This window comes from Enoplosus armatus, chromosome 24 (genome assembly GCF_043641665.1).
Source record: "Enoplosus armatus isolate fEnoArm2 chromosome 24, fEnoArm2.hap1, whole genome shotgun sequence".
Taxonomy (NCBI): domain Eukaryota; kingdom Metazoa; phylum Chordata; class Actinopteri; order Centrarchiformes; family Enoplosidae; genus Enoplosus; species Enoplosus armatus.
In genome coordinates, this window is record NC_092203.1 from 6,101,319 (window position 1) to 6,120,489 (window position 19,171).

General features: G+C 45.7%; 1 protein-coding gene across 1 annotated transcript; it reads left to right on the forward strand.

The window, feature by feature from the left end:
* The first annotated feature begins 2,240 nt into the window (after positions 1–2,240).
* Positions 2,241–17,343, forward strand: raph1b (Ras association (RalGDS/AF-6) and pleckstrin homology domains 1b). The gene is made up of 16 exons (XM_070930948.1): positions 2,241–2,360; positions 2,707–2,812; positions 2,953–3,150; positions 3,444–3,871; positions 5,424–5,498; positions 9,530–9,607; positions 11,311–11,470; positions 11,790–11,911; positions 12,255–12,320; positions 12,426–12,569; positions 13,285–13,395; positions 13,907–14,005; positions 14,131–14,251; positions 14,408–14,575; positions 14,771–14,796; positions 15,145–17,343. Exons 1-16 carry the CDS (start codon positions 2,241–2,243, stop codon positions 17,341–17,343), a joined length of 4,221 nt encoding a protein of 1,406 aa, XP_070787049.1.
* Positions 17,344–19,171: the final 1,828 nt, after the last annotated feature.

The window sequence follows — 19,171 nt, forward strand, 5'->3', positions numbered from 1 at the left end:
CGGATAAACCAGAGGACAGCTGGAGTTTCCTGCCAAGGAACAGGCCATGAGGGAAATTAGGAATTCTGCACATCCTAGTCATTTCCTGTTCTGACTCCCATCAGTGCATGGATATCATTTCTCACACACACACACACACACACACACACACACACACACACACACACACACACACACACACACACACACACACACACACACTTTTGGTCGACTTGTTTTTGTTTACATACTTTAGACTCCATCTTTCTTGACAAGTTGGGTTAGGGTTAGGGTTAAGTCCATGTTCCTTGTGTGTTTGATATGAGTACCAAAACAGGAAACTATCCATCATCAGCATTGTAATATGCATGCACACACACACACACACACACACATAGCAGTGGCAGCTTTGGCTTGTAATACCAGCTGTAGAGACACAAAGGCTGGGATGGGAGACTGGGGCAGTATATTTTGTGCATGCACTGCATACAGTGACTTTAAGGAGCCAAACATGTGTGCTGTCAGAATGTGACCGCTTCTGATCTGTAACAAGCACCCCTCAACTGCTGTGTGTGTGTTTGTCTTCAGCTGACCGATTTTCAATGGTGTTGCTATCATATTCCTGTTTGCTTTGCCAAACGCAGCCTGTTTTATCACCTGCTTTTAGCACCATCTAACAGAAGATTGTTCCCAAGTATTGCGTGTAGCCATAAAGGCTCAGACACACAAAAACACACATATACACATTTTGTTGGATCAAAAGAACAGGGGTCGTCAGAGGGGTTAATCCTGGTTTGGTACAGTCCCCACTAGTGACTGACACCATACAGCGTAGTTAGCAGGAGGGAATGACGCCCCCTGAAAACATCAACGGGATTACCAGAGAATATTCCATCTGAGTAGACTGCATTGGGGGGCACTGGACTGTACCAAGACGGGGGCACTCTTAAGGGGTAGAGTGCCTTGTCAGGTTGTACTGTCTGATTATACGCATTGTTAAAGTTGCTATGGTGTAACATTTTGCTCTGTGTGTGTATATGCGTTTGTGCACTCTGTACTTCCTTTTGTATCTGACCAGGCATACCAGGCGTGACTCCTCATATGCTTGACCATGCTTCCCTTCCACTAGTCAGTCGTATCACCAGATTAGACAACATTCTTCCTCAACGTACGTTGGCATTCATGGGCGTTTATTCATTCCCCAGGTTGGGTAATATCAGATATCGCTACATATTTGTTATACACTGCACAATTGACTGATCAGTTCTTGAACTCTTATCTGTTATGCTCTGTCTCCTTGATTTTGTGCTTTGTCTACTGAAAAGTGTCCTTGCCAACTCTGAAAAGGGTTGGGTAGTTTGCTATTGTCGCTTGTATTGAGGGCCTTTTCATTTTAACTCAATACTAGAAGGCTAGACATAGAATCATATCTAAAGTGTCTTGTCATATTTGTGAATGTGCTATAGGTTAGTTATAAGATGAGGTTTTTTTTTAATAAAGGCAAGCAAATGATTCTCTCACTAACCATTTGAGATATATCCATAAGAATTCAATTCTTCTACCACTGTAAAATGTCAATATTAAGATGCTTTTCTGCTCTGTTGCATTATTCGATATGAGCTGCTGGAACTGAGTCCACCAGCCACACAGCTGCATGTTGCAGTTACACCACTTTTCTTTGTGTCCACCAGAGGGGGCTCTGTCCCCACCTTTGACAGAACACAGCTGGACTCACAACCATCAAGCTACGCCTTCCTTCACTTACACTGGCCCACATAGCCATTAACACCACTCGCTAGTGTTGTTCAGTGTGGTTTGATTAATATCTTCTCCAATGGATTCACTGCAGGTTTATAGATCCCCAAAATGCTCAGTACGTCAATTTAGGCAATATTGATTGGTGTTCAGCTCCTGCTCTCTTCCATCAGTATCACTGTCTTTCAGATCCTTAGCTTGAAGTAGAGGTGTTGGGTGTGTCAGCGGTGAACGGCACACAAGACACTACAGGGCATTCCACCGATTAGACTACACAGGGTGCCCGCTAGGGGTCCATGAGCGGTTGTCATGGTAACAGGCAGTGAGGTTGGCATGAGCTGAGCTGTAGGTTTTTTTTCTTTTTTCTCCTTTAGATCATTTCTGCTATGTGGGTGTGATCTGATAGTGTGTGAATTTGTGTACATGTGTGGAATAATTGTTCATTTGCTCATTTGCTTGCTTGTGTGTGTGTGTGTGTGTGTGTGTGTGTGTGTGTGTGTGTGTAGATGGAGCAGGTATCAGATGATGAGCTGGACCATGGAGCCGAAGAGGACAGCGATAAGGAGGACCAGGACCTGGACAAGATGTTTGGAGCCTGGCTGGGAGAGTTGGACAAGCTCACACAGGTTAAAACACACACACACACACACACACACACACACACACACACACACACACACACACACACACACACACACACACACAGGTAGAAGAGCGAACAGAAAGGATGGGGCTGTATCCATAGCAACCTTAACACTGCTAATCCTGTCTCCCTATACTGTATCCAAGCAACTCCCCTCCCACCACTACTTTGTATTGTGTATTTGTGCAGGTCTGTGTGTGTGTGTGACACTAAGGGGTCTAGCAGGCAGACATGGTTGCTTAGATCCTGTGCTCTGACTGTAATGTCAAGAGTGTGTGTGGTTTTTGCATATGTGCACCTCATGTTTTGCGTGTGTGTGTGCTCTATAGAGTCTGGATGATGGCAAGCCCCAGAAAGCACTGCAGAAGCCTCCTCTCAGGCAGGAGACCAACATGGCCAACTTCTCCTATCGCTTCTCAATGTATAACATAAACGGTGAGACCTCACTGATCTCGTTCACTGTGTCCAGATCAGTATAATAACAGTACAGAAAAAAAGATCAGATAAATGAAATCATTAAACCCCTCCCCCATCTGCCTTGCCCTCTGTTCTTCCTCTATCCTTTATCTTTGCAGAGGCATTGAACCAGGGCGACACAGTGGATCTGGATGCCCTGATGGCTGACCTGTGCTCTATCGAACAGGAGCTCAGTACCATTTCCAAACCAAACTCCACGTCTCGCGGCCAGAGCAAAGGCCAGCAGCGGGGCCCTGGGGGGCGCAGTGCCAGTACCAAGCACACAGGCACCAGTGGAGGGGGGAGCAGCGGAGGTAGTCCTGCTGAATAATGAGCATTTATGATGGTGCTTCATGTAGTATTTGAACAACAATAGAATAATAACTCCACCAATTCCTAATCGTTGTAAACAAATAAGGCTGTTGTATCATATATATTCCTATATTAAACTGTAATGTGTCATGTGTAATGTTGCAGTGCAGTGTAATGTTAAGCAATGTATTCATTCTAAAAAGCACATTCATTCTAAAAAAGCACAATCTATGGATCACATATAATTTATAAAATTTCTTCCATCTGAGCTGTGTTTAAACCTTGAACATCCCAACAGGAAGCGCCAGTAGCAGTACCCGGGCATCTCCGGCCAATACAGTGCGAGGCGGCAGCGTCAGCACCCGCCCCACGGCCTCCAACATCTCCCTGGATGACATCACCTCTCAGCTGGAGAGGGCCTCTCTCAGCATGGATGAAGCGGCCCGTCAGACGTCTTCCTCTTCCTCCTCCTCCTCCTCTTCTTTCTCCTCCACCACACTCCGGCGGCCCTCGTCTGGGTCGTCTGGCGGCGAGCAGCACCGGAGGACAGGCTCGGTGGGCACGGTCAGTGAGCAGGAAGCTCCGTCCCAACGGTCCAGTGTTAATTCAGCATGTGCCTCAGCGTCTAGCATGGACTCCCTGGACATTGATAAAGTGTTGACGGGTGGAGAGGTGGAGGGCCAGAGCAGCCCCAGCATGCAAGGACAAAACCAGACCAGCACAGAGGTATGACTGACACTGAAATACACACAGAAAAACACACACCAAGGATATCTAAGAGATAGACATAGTATTATAATGAGAAAGTATGTGTGAGCCACAGCGTGAAAGACTGTGTGAACATTTCCACTTGTTATGGTAAGTGAAATGTGTGTGAATCTGGTTTGGGGTCAATTCAGTTTCTGTTAGGTCACTGAAGGACAACAAAGTAGTCATTCTCAGGTTTTATAACAAATAGAACACAAGCACCTTTTACTTTTTTTTGTATTTCAAAGAAAATCCAAATCTGAAACACTCTGAATTGACCTCAGTCTGGATCTCATCTTGCATGTTTAACCACACAGCATGACGTTTGAAAGAAACTGCATGACTGAAGTGCATTGATAGTCAATCCACAATACGGCCCGGGTATTGTGCATTGGATTGTGTGTTAATGAATACATTGTAATCTCCTGTAAGGCTGGTATGGATTACAATGTTAACGTCTACCATTTCTGAATTCCTTTTTTCACTCACCAAGCATCTTGGCTCTCTAACAAAAACAAAATGTCCTCTAAGGTATGTTAGAGAAGAGTTTAACATGCTTCAGAAACACCCAATACAGCTAATATACTGTACGTAAGCAGATATGTATGTTTAGGTGACTTGTGGGAGACAGCAAAAGCTAGAGGAGAGGAGAGTAAAACCGCAACAGTGAGCTAGTTAACATGTTAGCACAATATCTTGCATGTCCCCTGCCCCCCCTGCATGTGATCATATTATCTGTTTGCATCCTTTCCTATATCTGTGCTCTCTATCCACACACACCTTGCCTGCACCTCCCTGATTTTCCCAGCATGTCACACTGCGACGGGCCAACGGTAAGGCGGCCAGACGGCAGCTTGACTTCACCTCACGAGAGGGTGAAGTGGATCGGGCCACTGTAAGTGCATGTGTGTCAGTGTGCATGCGTGTGTTTTGGCATGGATGGCTGCAGGTTAATCCCTTAAATTATAGTGTCCACCATCATATAAATATGAAAGTGTCATATTTGAACCATTTCTATTCACTCAGTTTGCCTATTAATGCTGATACAAGAGACCAATGATAATTGCAACATAATTTTTACAATGTCAGAATCAACATTTTATCTATAGTGTGCAGTCTTTGGTTTATGTGCAATGCATGCCCATGTAACCATAAGCATAAAAGTGTGTATGGCGTGAAAGAGGGCTTGTGTGTGTTTGTGAAAATAGCTGTAGGTTTTGTAGCTAGCCAGAACAAACGGTATGCTATGTATTCACACACTCCAATCTATTGCAGCCATGTTTGCTCTGAACATATCTGCAGTACTTGTTACAATCATTGCTTCTTTACCCACAGCTGCAGCTAATGACAACCACAACTGCTGAGCGCTGCATTTATGGAATCTTCTCTCGCTTCCACGCTTCTTTATACAAAACGATCAAAAACACCTGCGATTAATAAGCCTCCAAGAATCATCTGGCACTGACTTTTCTATATTTTGTCTGTTCCTCTGCTCTCTCTTTTTTTATCCCCTCTTCCCTCTTCACCCAAGCACTCCTATCTGGACAGAGAAACCTCGCTCATTCTGAAAAGCATAGCTGGAAAGCCTTCTCACCTCCTGACCAAGGTGACTTCCTTATACACTCGCGCCTTTGGTTTTTCTTTCTTTCTTTCGTGTGTGTGTGTGTGTGTGTGTGCACTGCTCCCCTCTTCTGCTTTGCATGTCTTTACGTGGAAAAATCCATGCTTGAGAAACAGCTGATGGAAATCAAACCAACTTATTTATGTACTTAATTAAAAAAAGAGGCAGAGATAGTAATTTCTCAGCCAACTGTTGAAGGATCAGGATCAGGCCTATTCTGCGAGGGCTGTCCAATAGTATTCATGGAAATTTAGGAATGCACAAATGAAGACCACATGAGGCAAGTTGAGAGAGATTGGGCACGCCAAAAAAATAAATTACAAGACCATATCACAAGTAATGAAAATCAAATAATCAAATATCTAAGAGGGTAAGAATGGATTTTTCCCTTACATCATTTACCATGCACACTCTGTACCATGCTTGGAGACTGAATACACCTGTTTTTTCCTACCTGTGTGAGATTTATCTTTCACTGGCAGGTGGTCTTTTCTATATGGGTCTTTCATTCATTTTCCTTCTCTTTTCTCCGTGTAGCTGGCTTTTGATTTGCACTCTATCTTCATTAAGAAAGGAAAGCTTATGGGGGGGGGGGGGGGGCAACTGTTTATGAAATGATGCTATTAGAGCTGCAACAATTAATCAATTAGTTAGTCACTACAGTACAGAAAATGAATCTGCAATCATTTTGATCATAGATTAATCGTTTCAGTCATTTATCAGTCAGAAACCATTCCAGCCTTTTCTCTGTTTTGTATCAGAAATGAAATATCTTTGGGTTTTGGACGGGTTGCAAGCTTTTTTTGAGATTTCAATCACAACTCAGTCTTCCTCAGTGGATGGAGTTTGCTCACACTTCCATTAAGGCATTTTTCTGACATTATATAGACTAAACAATTATTGATCATTTATATAGTCATTAGTTGCAGCCCTATATGTTATCTCAAAGTCCTGTGGTTGAATTGGGAACCTGTAATTGTTACTGCAGGTGAACATTAAAAAGCTTTTCATTTAAGGGTTATTTGCTTTGCTGTTACATATATTAAATGTATATGCATGAACTTATCAATGCTCATACGAATACAAGACAATGAAATGCACAAACATCTGGTGGATGTGTGCCTGAACAGTTGGGGAGGAATCATGAGGAATGTGAACCCTATGCGCTCCACTGTTTAATATACAGTATCTTTCACATCTGTTTACGGCCCTCCTTAGTTCCCAACTTACCCAACACTCTTGTTTTACTGTAAATCTCCTTGGCAGCAGTCAGCTTTCCCCGCAAATGTATTGGTTGCAGCATTTGGCTCCCGTGCAAAGCTTATGCCGATCAGATGTGTGGAGATTTGTGTTTAGAAGTTGGCCGCTGTTGATTATGATTTATCCGACCATCGCTACAGGACACATAGTCTGCTTTCCAAAAACACTACGCAGGGGATTCCAAGTTAGGAAGACCATGCAGGCCAGAGTTTCTTAAATCCTATTGAGAGTTAACAACCCCAAGAGCATTTGTTGAATGACACAAACCACAAATTATACTAATCTTAGATAGTATAAGGTTTCTTCCATGGGTCTGGAAAATTCTGGTTTTGATTTTGATTATTTTCAGGACTTTAAAAGTAAAATAAAAGACAGCCTTGTATGATTCATTACTATTCATTCATTATTCAGAAAGATCTGCATTAGCGGTCATTGGTGTTGAATTGCAGATTTCTTTACAAAACCCTTTCAGTTATCTCCGTTTATTTGAATATAATGGATGCCAACAGTGAAGCTGGGTGACTCTCACAGTAATATCCACACAATTCATCTGCCCTCAGATTTTACAGCCAAAATCTTGTAGGGGCAGTTACTTACTTTTTCTCTTTGTATTGCAAAAGAAATGGAATTAATGCAACGTTTCAAGGCTATTGGTTCCTGGCATTTCGGCTCTCAGCCTGTCCGTGTATGCAGAGAGCATCTGAATGGTTTTGAAGCACGGGAGAGGAAAGATTGCCCGTGGCGTACAGGCTGTGAGGGAGTTTATGTGTTAGTGTTACACTTTTCACCAAAGAGTGGGAGCCGCGATCGCCCAGACTCACAAATTCTCTCCCTCTCCTTGCTCGCAAAATCAGAATACTGAATGAGCGGGGATGTTTGGGAACAAGCGAGGAGTGAGAGAGAGTGGAAAGACATCAAAGGAAGAGGGTGCCAAGATTTTTTTTTCCAGGCTAGGCAGAAGAGCCTTTTAAAATTGGCTCTGGTGTGGCTGAGTGTGAAAGTGGAAGGGAAAACGCCTGTGGAATGGGAATCAGACTAGTGTCTAATAAAAAGCAGGGTGTAGGTGTCATGTGGAGAGGTAATAATGGAGGGGAGAGGGAGATGTGTGTGGGGGGGGTGTTATGCTGACAATTATGGGGCTAAACCTACAGTGTGACTCAGATTGACTGTGGACTGTAATCTGCACAACACCCGTGACCTCTCCTCTCGCTGTTTTTCTTACTCACACATGCTCACACTTGGCTGACTAAAAGCCTGCCACTATGTGTTGGCCAAACAGAGTGTTGGCTTTATTGCATTAATATGTATGTACCCTGGAGCTGGTCATGTGGAAAAGGTAGTCTGGGTCAAGGAGAGGGGGCGTTCTTGAAATAAGAGGCTTGGGGAGCGGTTGTTAATACCCCTCACCCCCTCTCTTTTAACACACATGCCTGTGTATACACACATGACTTCAAATATTCAGCACCTCAGCTTCTCATTCACCCAAATTCCACTCTCAGTGTCGGTCAGTCTCCCCTCCTCATCCTGATTGGCTAAAGGGTAGAAGGTCTTGCAGTAGGGGCTCGCTGGTTGGCTGACCCCTCATTCTACTATTTTTGTGGGGATTATGCTCTATCGATTGGGCACGCTCCCCATCCCCTGCATCTAGGCATAGAGGAAGAGAGTGATGGAGAGGGGGGTGGGGGGCAGGAAGAGAGTGTGGGAGGGTAGAAGGGGGAGGGGCATCAATCGTCTTCCCTGCTGTGTCTCACTTGGGGTTTTAGTCAAGTTGTGCTCATCTCGGGCGCACATGTCTGCGTGTCAGTGCCGCCACAAAGTCTGTGCTCAGCACATTCTCAGCTAGCTTATCCGCTGTCGTCTGTGAGCGATGGAAGACGTGGATGACCGGTTGAATTTCACCCACTGATGATCACTGTGGAATAACTTTTATACGCTAGTAGCTTACTGTGAAAGGTGGCCAACGGAATTTTTTTTTTCTTCTTAATTTTGCAATGTAAAGACAACTGAGAAAGAAGCCGTCTTTTTTATTCATTAATTATGGACGAATCTGTGTATTTCTTTTCGTTTTTGCCCTTGAGATCTGAATATGATCTTTGCAGGGGATCATTGTATCTTTGAGTGGAGGACATAGCGGCTTTCTGAACTGATCCTACACTCATCCGCAGCCTCTCGCCCTTCGGGGATCTTCTACTATTGTTTCCCTTCTGCTATATGGCGAGATCAAAGGAAGCGGCTGCAGCTCCATATGAATGTGACCATAGAACGCAAAACGGAGCGCCATATTTGAGGGGAACACCAGACCAATGTCACAATAGCAGCGATTTTGCATTGTGGTGTTTATATGTGTTTGATCGAATATTTGCACACAAGTGATAAAACACACCCACTTACACACGTGGAAGCAAACACAACCTGCGGGAATGGAGGTGATGGCGTCTTGTTGGAGGGGGCAGGTAAGCAACCCAAAGCATGAAAAAATCGGATTTCGTTTTTGCACATGACACCATGCGCCATCATGCCAGGGGCTTGTGCATTTAAATGGTTTAGAAGGCTGCTTACTATTTAATGAAGTTGTGTGTGCATAATGTCTTATTCCTGCCAGAGAATAATGAAAGACATGGGTGACAAGGATGAGGCAAGGCTATGAAATCAAAAGGCGTTTTGGGTTTTTGTTGGTGTTCCTTGTGTGTGTGTGTGTGGTTTTGTTATTGTGTAAATGATAACTGTATTAACCATGCTCCTCTGTGTCTATCTAGGAGGAGCAAGCTGCCAAATTGAAGGCAGAGAAGATCCGAGTCGCCCTGGAAAAAATCAAGGAGGCACAGGTCAAAAAGGTAGGACCACCTCTTTCCTTTTGTACACACTCTCATTTACTGACTCAGTTTGTCTTTTTAAAAGATCATTCTGACCCGTAATAATTGCTGTCTTGTCATATTCACTGCGCGCCGCATTTCTTTGTGAACTTCATTTACAGCGAGGCGGTGAAGCGCAGAGAAAATAGGTCATTGCAGTGTTTGATTATGTGTGTGTATCTGCTGGGGAGGGAGCAAGAAATCAGAAAGAGGCTTCAGAAAAAGAGCGCTGCAAGACAATGCAGACGCATTCTACACAAAACACATCCAACCAAACAAGGGCTGGTTTTCGGGAACAACTGGGGCACCTTGCTCCATTGAAAGCCATGGCGTGTGTGTGTATCTCCATTGGGAAGTCAGTATGGGACTCCACAGGCAGGCCATTTTCTACCAGTGTATCCGCCAGTGAATGAACTGTCCCTGTGAATGAGAGCAACAGAATGGTGTCCTTTTTATATGCAATGAATAGTTGAGACTCAATAGTGTTTCAGCGAACAGGGCTAGGCTTCACTCTGCCAAGTGAATACAATATGACAAGATAAAGAGTGCTGGTACAGCCAGCACATAAAAAAAAAAAAAAAAACTTCGGCCAGCTTAGGAAAATGTTGTGGCGTGCTAAATTATTAGTCGTGTGGTTGTCAGCAGTCTACACAGCCAGATATTCCTCACAATTTACTACATTTCGGATTCATGATGTTGAAGCAGTAATATGCATTTGGATACAAGGTTCAGAAATGTATCTTGTAGAAGCAATGGGATTTTTGGTTTAACTTTTTTTTTTCTGCCAGACTAGGCGGTTTTAGGGGTCTCTCCTGTGAGAAATATAGGTCAGACTCCCAATGTCTTAGTCACACAGCTCTCCCAGCATTCTCATTGGTCCAAGTCTCCGCTCAATCAGCTGTACCCACACACTGAATGGATGTCAGGGTCCCAGTGGGAGGGAACAGACAGGAGGTCAAGGAATTGAGGGCTTAATTTGTTTTCACACCAGGACAAGTCTTATGTAGGCTGAGATTGTGTGAGACTGGATTTGGCACGTGTGTGTTTGCCTCATCCAGATTAGTTTAAGCTTGCTTGTTATGGAGGACTTTTGGTTGCCTATGGATGCAAAACTTTGACCAGATTAATGGATTTTAGTGTTTAGTGGTTGTATATGCGACATTGTGACTGTTGTGACCCCATAAATAGGTTGAAGTATTTGAAACAAGCCTCACAAGCACATGATCTGACTTCATCCTTTCAGCACATTGAAGCTGTTCCATCCTCAACCAGATTCTGTGGCTTGATTTGAGATTCTGCAAAACTCTGTGCCTTGAAGTATGTTCTCTTAAAATTAAGTTATTGCAAATTGTTCCAAGAGCATTGTGCCCCAGAGGCCTTTAAGGAATTATATGAACTTTTGGGGTTATTGTTCCTTTGGTCAAGCTTCCTGCTAAGTGACAAGAAAAAAATTTGTCCCGAGATTCCTGCTCTATGCTACAGTATGCTAAGTGATATCAGGATGCTGTTATGTCAAAAAGGATGCAATTGTACCAGCTATGATGCCACTTGCTGAAACGATTTAAGATTTTTAAGTTTATGCTGAAGTGCCTACATTTGGATTATATTGATGTCTCTTTTGTCCTACCTTTTAGTATTAAGTTAAACAACAAGCCATTCTCCTTTCTTTTTCTCCTCCTCCTCAGCTGGTAATCAGGGTCCACATGTCAGACGAGAGCTCCAAGACCATGATGGTGGATGAGCGGCAGACGGTCAGGCAGGTGCTGGACAGCCTGCTGGATAAGTCACACTGTGGCTACAGCCCTGACTGGTCTCTTGTGGAAACCATCACTGAGCTCCAGATGGGTAAAGGAGGCGCCACAGACAGTTTCCACCACACCTGAGCCAAATAAACATTGTTTATATGGATGGCACATGGCGTAACACACAAAGCGTGGGGGCAATGTAAAAAAAAATAGGTGACAAACATGTACTGTATCATAATTATCTGTGGTCTAGGAATAGTCACAGTTTGTGACTTGAGGCTAATTGTCAGGTGTACAGTTAAAGGTACTGCCCCACCCAAAAACCTGAAATCCCTGGAGGGAGGAAATTAAGTGCACATTTGCAGGTCAGCAAAAAAAACTGCATATCTTGCATTTTCATTACTCCTTCTCTCTCTCAGAGCGTAATTTTGAGGATCACGAGAACTTGGTGGAGAATCTATTAAACTGGACCCGGGACAGCCACAACAAGCTTATGTTCATTGAACGCATTGAGAAATATGCTCTCTTCAAGAACCCTCAGGTGACTGTCCTTTTACACTTCAACACACACATATACACGAGAGCAAGAACAGATCATCCTCTCAGTACCCTCTGTAGCCGCCCTGCATTCAGTGTATAAATGCTGAAAGCATATGCTACACACACAAATACTTTGTTTATGCATACTCAGTGCCTGCACAGCCCAGAGAGTGAACAAGGGTGTGTGTTTGTGTAGGAGAGTTGGAAGTAGGTCAAAGCTCTAAAGCGTAAAGGTGAATAATTTATTTAACATAAGACGAGGTGAGCCGCCAACTTTACACTCCCCCCTCCTCCTCCTCTTCCTGTCCTCTATTTACTTCAATGTTCCTCTCAATCATCTCCAGAACTATTTGTTGGGGCGGAAGGAGACATCAGAAATGGCTGACAGGAATAAAGAGGCTTTATTAGAGGTGAGTACTAGCACACAAACTACTGACTTTCCTATGATTTCCTACAGATCAGGACTCACAAGATAAACTTTGACATCAATTTCTGTGTGTCTATCTATCTACTAGGAGTGTTTCTGTGGCGGCTCTGTGTCGGTGCCAGAGATCGAGGGTGTCCTGTGGCTGAAGGAGGATGGGAAGAAGTCGTGGAAGAAACGCTACTTCCTCCTCAGAGCTTCAGGGATCTACTACGTCCCCAAAGGCAAAGCCAAGGTCGGTGGGACTTGACACGGTGTACTTCAGGCACACAGTCACACTGCTCAGACAAAATGAAGATGGAACAGAAATGTGGGTTGGGGTTGGGGTTATGGGAACCAGATTCACACAGTCTCCTCTGTGGTATTTCCTGTTTAATGCCTGATCACTTTGAACACCACAGAAACAGCACATGCTTCTTCTTTTTTTTCTTTTTTTTACCGGGGAAGGCTTGTTGTGCACATGTGCTCTATTTTCAGTACTATCATTCTCCACTATAACACTTTTTGCACATCTCTGTAATGGCACCACATCAGCATTCAGTAGCTGCACTAAAAAAGGAGGAAAAAGTATGTTGAGTTCTGCAAGACACTATAGTTCCAGCTCAGGCACTGTATAAAGCAATATACATTGAATTTGTGTAATTACCCTCAGAAACATGTACACACAAGACTTGTACTACAGTGGGACTTACATTCCCTTAGCATAATTATTTAAAGCCCATTTAAAGCAACTTCACTCAAGCACAGAAATGGCATGTGCTCCAAAAATACTTTGCATGTTTCTATACATCTTGTCAGAACAAACTGTCACCAGAAATGTTAGATGTACCTGTAGGGAAGCCTAAAGTTATTCTGGCATCATGGACAGCAAGCGACTCCTCCACCCTGCACAGAGCAGCAGCTTCACTCAGCCTCAACCCATCCATCCTCCCCTGTCTCCCTCTCTGCAGGCATCCAGAGATCTCGTGTGCTTCCTGCAGTTGGACCATGTTAACGTGTATTACGGCCAGGACTACCGCAGCAAATACAAGGCTCCCACTGACTACTGCCTGGCCCTGAAGGTAAAGCCCTCTTCCTATATCTTCCACTGAGTGGAGAAATGTTGGGCTCTGTGACTTAAAATCTGAAACAGTCTTCAAATGTCATGGAAATGTATTCACGGCAACAGATGTATAGCATGTTAACACGGAGTCAGGAGACAAGAGTGTGAATTTCTCGCCCCATGTATGGATTTAGAATAGCACTGTGAACATGTGAAATTATTCTTATGGTCTCTTGAAACTTATTAGAGCTTCCCTCTTGCTAGCCTTCCATTAGAAAATGCCTGTTTCTATTAAAAGCACTCACGCAGATTGCTTCCAAACAAGTCAATTAGATTATTTAATTTGAGTTAAGTGGATAAAGTGTGTGTTTTATGTAGAAATTAAAGCCAGAAGATGCTTTAAAGCCAGAGGACTTGCAGCCCATTATATATCCTGTATAATCCTTTCATAATGAAGAGGCTTTGTATCATTTTTCAGTGGAAGTGAGGCATTGGTTGATGGTGAAATACGTATTTACTCCTTTTTGTAGCATCCACAAATCCAGAAGAAGTCACAGTACATCAAGTATCTGTGCTGTGATGATGTCAGGACCCTGCACCAATGGGTGAATGGAATTCGCATAGCCAAGGTGCGTCTAAACCTGAGTTTGTGCTCTGGTTTGTTTAGTCTGCAAAAAGGCCAAAAATTCTAAGAGAAATTGTGTTCTATTGTATTCTATGTCATTGTGTTTTTTCACCTTTTGTTCGTGTGTAGTATGGGAAGCAACTATACGTGAACTACCAGGAGGCCATGAAGAGGACAGAGGCGGCCTACGATTGGTCCTCTCTCTCTACCTCCAGCATCCGATCAGGCTCCAGTTCTGCCAGCATACCTGGTTAGTTCATTGTCTAATCAGGCTGAGCATCCAGATCATGATCATTGACATTTAAACATTTTCAAAATTGATGTAGCAGAGGCAGATATATTCAGATTTTTACTGTACCAAGAATATACTTCTCTCAGAAAGTCTTACTGTCATCTGTGCTTCCAGAGTCCCAGTCTAATCATTCAGGCCATTCAGACAGTGGGGTGGACACGGGCTCTTCTCATGGCCGGTCCCAGAGTGTGGTGAGCTCCATTTTTTCTGAAGCCTGGAAGAGAGGTACCCAGATCGAAGAAAATACCAAGGTATGGCTTTCTTTGAAAGACAGCAGGGCTTGTCACGTTGATTTAAAAAAAATAAAGATAAATAAACGTGTTAAAGTTGCTTATTTGTTACAGAATATGTCATTCACTTCACTGAAGTAACACACAGTCTCTTTCTGGCAGATGAGAATGGAGGCATCCAGAGGGGCCACCCTGCCACATGCACACAGTCACCGGCATCACAGCCAGCATTCGGTTGATCAGCTAGCCCTGACACCACCACCCCAACCGCAGGTGCAGCCCCAGCCCCAGCCCCAGCCCCAGCCCCAGCCCCAGCCCCAGCTCCAGCCCCAGCCCCAGCCCCAGTCCCATCTCCAGCTCCAGTCCCATCTCCAGCTCCAGTCCCATCTCCAGCTCCAGCCCCATCTCCAGCCTCAGCCTCAGCCTCAGCCTCTGCCCCAGCCCTACCAACCGCACCCACAACAGCTTCAGCACCCATCAATGCAACCCCAGACACCAACCCAGCCACAACACCAGCACCTGCCTCCCCAGCCTCAGTCTCCTCAACAGGCCCCACAGCCACCCCCGCAGTTGCATCAGCGCCCTCAGCAATCACCACAGTCTCCACAACAGCAGCAACAGCCACAGACCATTAGCAACTACAACCACGTGCCCCCACAGCCGCAACAGCTGGCTCCTCCACCCCCACCTCCTCCGCCCCCACCTCCCCCTCCTCCCCCACCACCAGTTCAAATGGTGTCACACCACTCACCGGCTCCCACCATGTACAAGTTCAGCACAATCACCAGGCTGCAGAACCAGAAGGCCTCCCAGGCTGCCAATCACAGGTTGCCCAGTCACCTCCATGCAATAGCTCACCAAGTTCTTCCCACTGTTCCGACACCACCCGCAGCACAGGTGTCCCTCAAACCCAATGTGAATCACATTGCAGCAAGGACTAATGTCCCGCCTCCCCCTCCCCCTCCTCCTCCCCCTCCACCCTCCATGCCAACCCCTGGGTCAGCTATGGCTGTGTTGAAGCTGGGTCCTCCCAGCCCAGCTACCCCTCCTGCCTTCATTCCTCCGCCCCCAGCACCTCCACCTGCTCCACACACCAATGGAGTAGCATTTCCTCCACCCCCTCCTGCACCAGCTCCCATGAGCGAGCCTAATTATCCCAACGGGCTGAAGCAGGCACTAAAGGAAAGGTTTCCCAGCCCGCCACGGGACCTCCTCTCTCCAAATGGAGGCCTTGAGGAGTCCCCACCGCCTGCCCCTGCACCACCACCCCCACCCCCTCCACCTCCACCTCCGCCACCACCACCTCCTCCTCCCCAGCAGTTTCTAGTGCCAGCCCAGTTCCCACCTCCTCCTGCACCACCACCAGCGCCACCCAAAACCTTCACCCCAGGCTTTGTCCCTCATACAAAACCTGTGTCACCTGTCTCCCCATTCCCTCCTGCACCACCTCCTGCTGCCCTGGGTAGCCTGGCCCCACCACCACCTCCACCCCCTCCTCCACCTGCACCCTTCAAGAAGCAGTTCAGCCTCCAGGCAGGCCACACTTCCAGCCATCCCCCTCCGACTCTGCCCAAGCAGCACAGCCTGTCTAAGCAAACTCCTATTTCCACAGGAGCCCCTCCTACTATGTCTTTGGTGAAACAATTAGCAAGTCAGTTTCCAGGAGCTTCATCCCAAGTAGCCAATCACACAGAGAGCCCCAAAGCCCCCCTCTCCCCACCTGCAGTCAAGACCAAACCAAAATGGCAGCCTTTGGGTGGCCAACAGCTGCAGTCTCCTGAGTTCCCTCCTCCTCCTCTAGACAGCAATGCTGGTTTCCCTGCCCCTCCTCCTCCTCCGCCACCTCCTCCAGCCCCTGTCACGGGCCCGACTCCACCTCCTCCTCCCCTCCCTCCTGGAAACCTGGGCTCCCCCTTGAGGAGGTCACCCTCTGGCTCCTCCAATTTGGGAGGCAAGAAACCTCCTCCCACCCCGCAGAGGAACTCCAGCATCAAGTTCAACGCTTCAGCTTCCTATGAGGAATCCAGGAGGAACTTGCTTAGTAAGTTTGCTCCCCAGAGCAACACCCCTCCTTCCTCCCTGTGTCCCACCTCCTCCTCCACTGGATCACCTTCCAAGGACCCCTCAACTGGGCCCCCTGCTCCCCCGAAACCAGGCAAGCTCAACCTGGCCAACCTGCCCATGGCACTCCAGGCCAAAGTGAGCCAGGTGAAGCAATCCAGTGGCGACTTCCCTTCCCCACCACCTGAGTGTGCCTACTTCCCCCCTCCTCCCCCAGCCTCTGAGCTCTTTCCCCCTCCTCCACCTCCTGGTAGTGACACCCATAGTGGAGGACCTCCTAGGGTAGCTGTGGTCAACCCCCAGCCCCAGGCTCCCCCTCCTCCTCCGCCTGTCTCCCTTGTCAGCAACTCATCATGGGGGAAGAGCTCCCTGAAAAAGACTCCTCCACCCACACTTGTGCGGCGTAGTAATACCACCCCAGAGCCCCCTCCACTCTCGTCACCTCCACCCACCTCCCCAAAGGGCAGCTCAGGCCAGCCCAATTTTCTTGAGGATCTCCACCGGACACTGAAGCGAAAGTCAGTGGGTCGCCAAGGGTCTCTCAACTCGGCTGGCCTCACGGGCAAGTCGGACCCTGCGGGAACTATGGATGACATGGCACTGCCTCCGCCGCCCCCTGAGCTTCTCCTGGACCAAGGAAAGCAAAGCAATGGAGGAAACGGTGGCTACATGTCCGGAAACATCTCAGGCTATGCAACACTACGACGAGGACCCCCACCTGCACCACCCAAACGGGGGGACACCACCAAACTTACTTGAGAGTGTTGAACTTGGAGATCGGGACACAATAAAGATGGATGGATAGACAATGAAAGAATATATGGAAGTGAACATTCATTTGTGAAATGGGAGTGAATTCCTGAATTCCTTCTGTCCTCTTGGGATCACAATGATAAACAGAAGACTGTGTATATACTAAAACCCAAACCAGACCGTGGTCAATTAGTGTTTGCTCATTATTGCTTTTTTTTTAACATGCGTGGCATTCTGGATCAGTGGGGTTTACAATATTGGGACAATTAAGACTAGAGCAGGCAACTTTGAGGTCACAGAAAAGTAAAGGTTTTCTGCGATTGTCTAAACTCTCTGGAAGACATTGTGTTGCCCTGTATGGTAAACCCCACCCATCTGGTACACCAAGCAGATTTAAATAAACACTAATAAGAATTGTGCAAATATTACTGGATCTAGGTCTGAGCCAAACCATGTATCCGCTTCTTTGCCATAAGTTTGTGCCGTGTACTGGAGGCAAAAAAAAAAACATCAGGATCTTTCTGCTTTGGTACTGCATGGACCTCATGTTAAGAACGAGCTGTAAAACATGAAGCTGTTCCGGTGTGTGTGCATGAATGAGAGAGAGAAACTGAGACTGAATATGCATACATGCAATGTGTGCATGCATGTATGTGTGATTATATGGTGATGAAGTAGTTAACCGTTAGGGAAGGCCTTTGTGGAGCGGGGATGGTTAGGTTTGCTTTTATATAAAATTATTTAATGATTGATAAATGGAAGGATTTTTTTTATCCTGTCTGTCTTTTAATAGCTGGTCAACAAAGTCTAGAGAGGAACAAAACATTAGGGCACGATGGAATGTATATGGGAAGGCGTGTTTGAAAACATGAAGGCAATTGTTCAGTAATAAAAAAAGTCACTCAAAAACTGTTAAAACTAGACTGTTTCACCACTTGGCAAATGCAAATGAGAAGGAAGCCTTATTCCTAAAGTCTTGCACAGAGGTCAAAGCAGAAAGGAGATTTCTTTCAAAGGTTCAGCAGAGTCTGGACTGTGCAACTGGAAAAAGAAAATACAGGTTTTTTTTTTTATTTAATAGACTTCTGTAAATGGAAGGGGGAGGCCTGTGATGGTGTATCTTTGTGGACTGTGTGAGTTCCCCGTGCTTTGGCTTGATTTTGGACCTTATCCTTCAGTTTGTGTCTGTACAGTTGCAGCTGCTACTCCGTTTATTGATGGTCCCTGCCGCCTTCTGAAGTCACATGGTATCACAATTCAGGAAGTCGAATGTACAGCTTGGATTCGGTCATGTGAAGTATACTCATCTTAACCACACAAGGTGACCCCGTTGAAAAAGACACATTTGTCTGGTTAATGTACAGAGCATTAAATCATGTAGTCAATAACAGAAATCATCTGACTGGCATTAGACTGAATGTTGCTTTCAACTGTGTGTGTCTATCGTATCTTGTTTCTTTATGGTGCCATTACTGCTTCGGCCCTTGGTGCACATGGACTCTGGTTATCTCTTGATTTTGTACCTACAGAGTGGATCCTGAAGGGGTTTTAAATTCGAGCAGCAATGCGGGTGCTAGTGCTGTCCTTCAAGGAACTCATTCTCAAAATCTCCTTGTGTGCCAGGGTGACATATCATTAATATTTCAGACCATTCAAACTGGTTTTAATTTGGCTTTAGTGTGGAAATGTGTGCTGTGAAAATGGTTTGCATGATAGCACTCAGAGGAAACCATTATATCCACAAGTCCAGTGAGCCTATCATGAAGATGGTATTGGTTGTTTCCACAAGAGCTCTGTTTAACATGCTATTCTTTTGTCCCACTTGGCCACAGTG

Coding starts and splice junctions, on each gene's coding strand:
- raph1b (XM_070930948.1), top strand. CDS start 2,241: ATGGAGCAGGTATCAGATGATGAGCTGGACCATGGAGCCGAAGAGGAC. Junction 13,396..13,906: donor ACTACTGCCTGGCCCTGAAG/GTAAAGCCCTCT, acceptor TCCTTTTTGTAG/CATCCACAAATCCAGAAGAA. Junction 14,797..15,144: donor CACCACCACCCCAACCGCAG/GTGCAGCCCCAG, acceptor CAGCAGCAACAG/CCACAGACCATTAGCAACTA.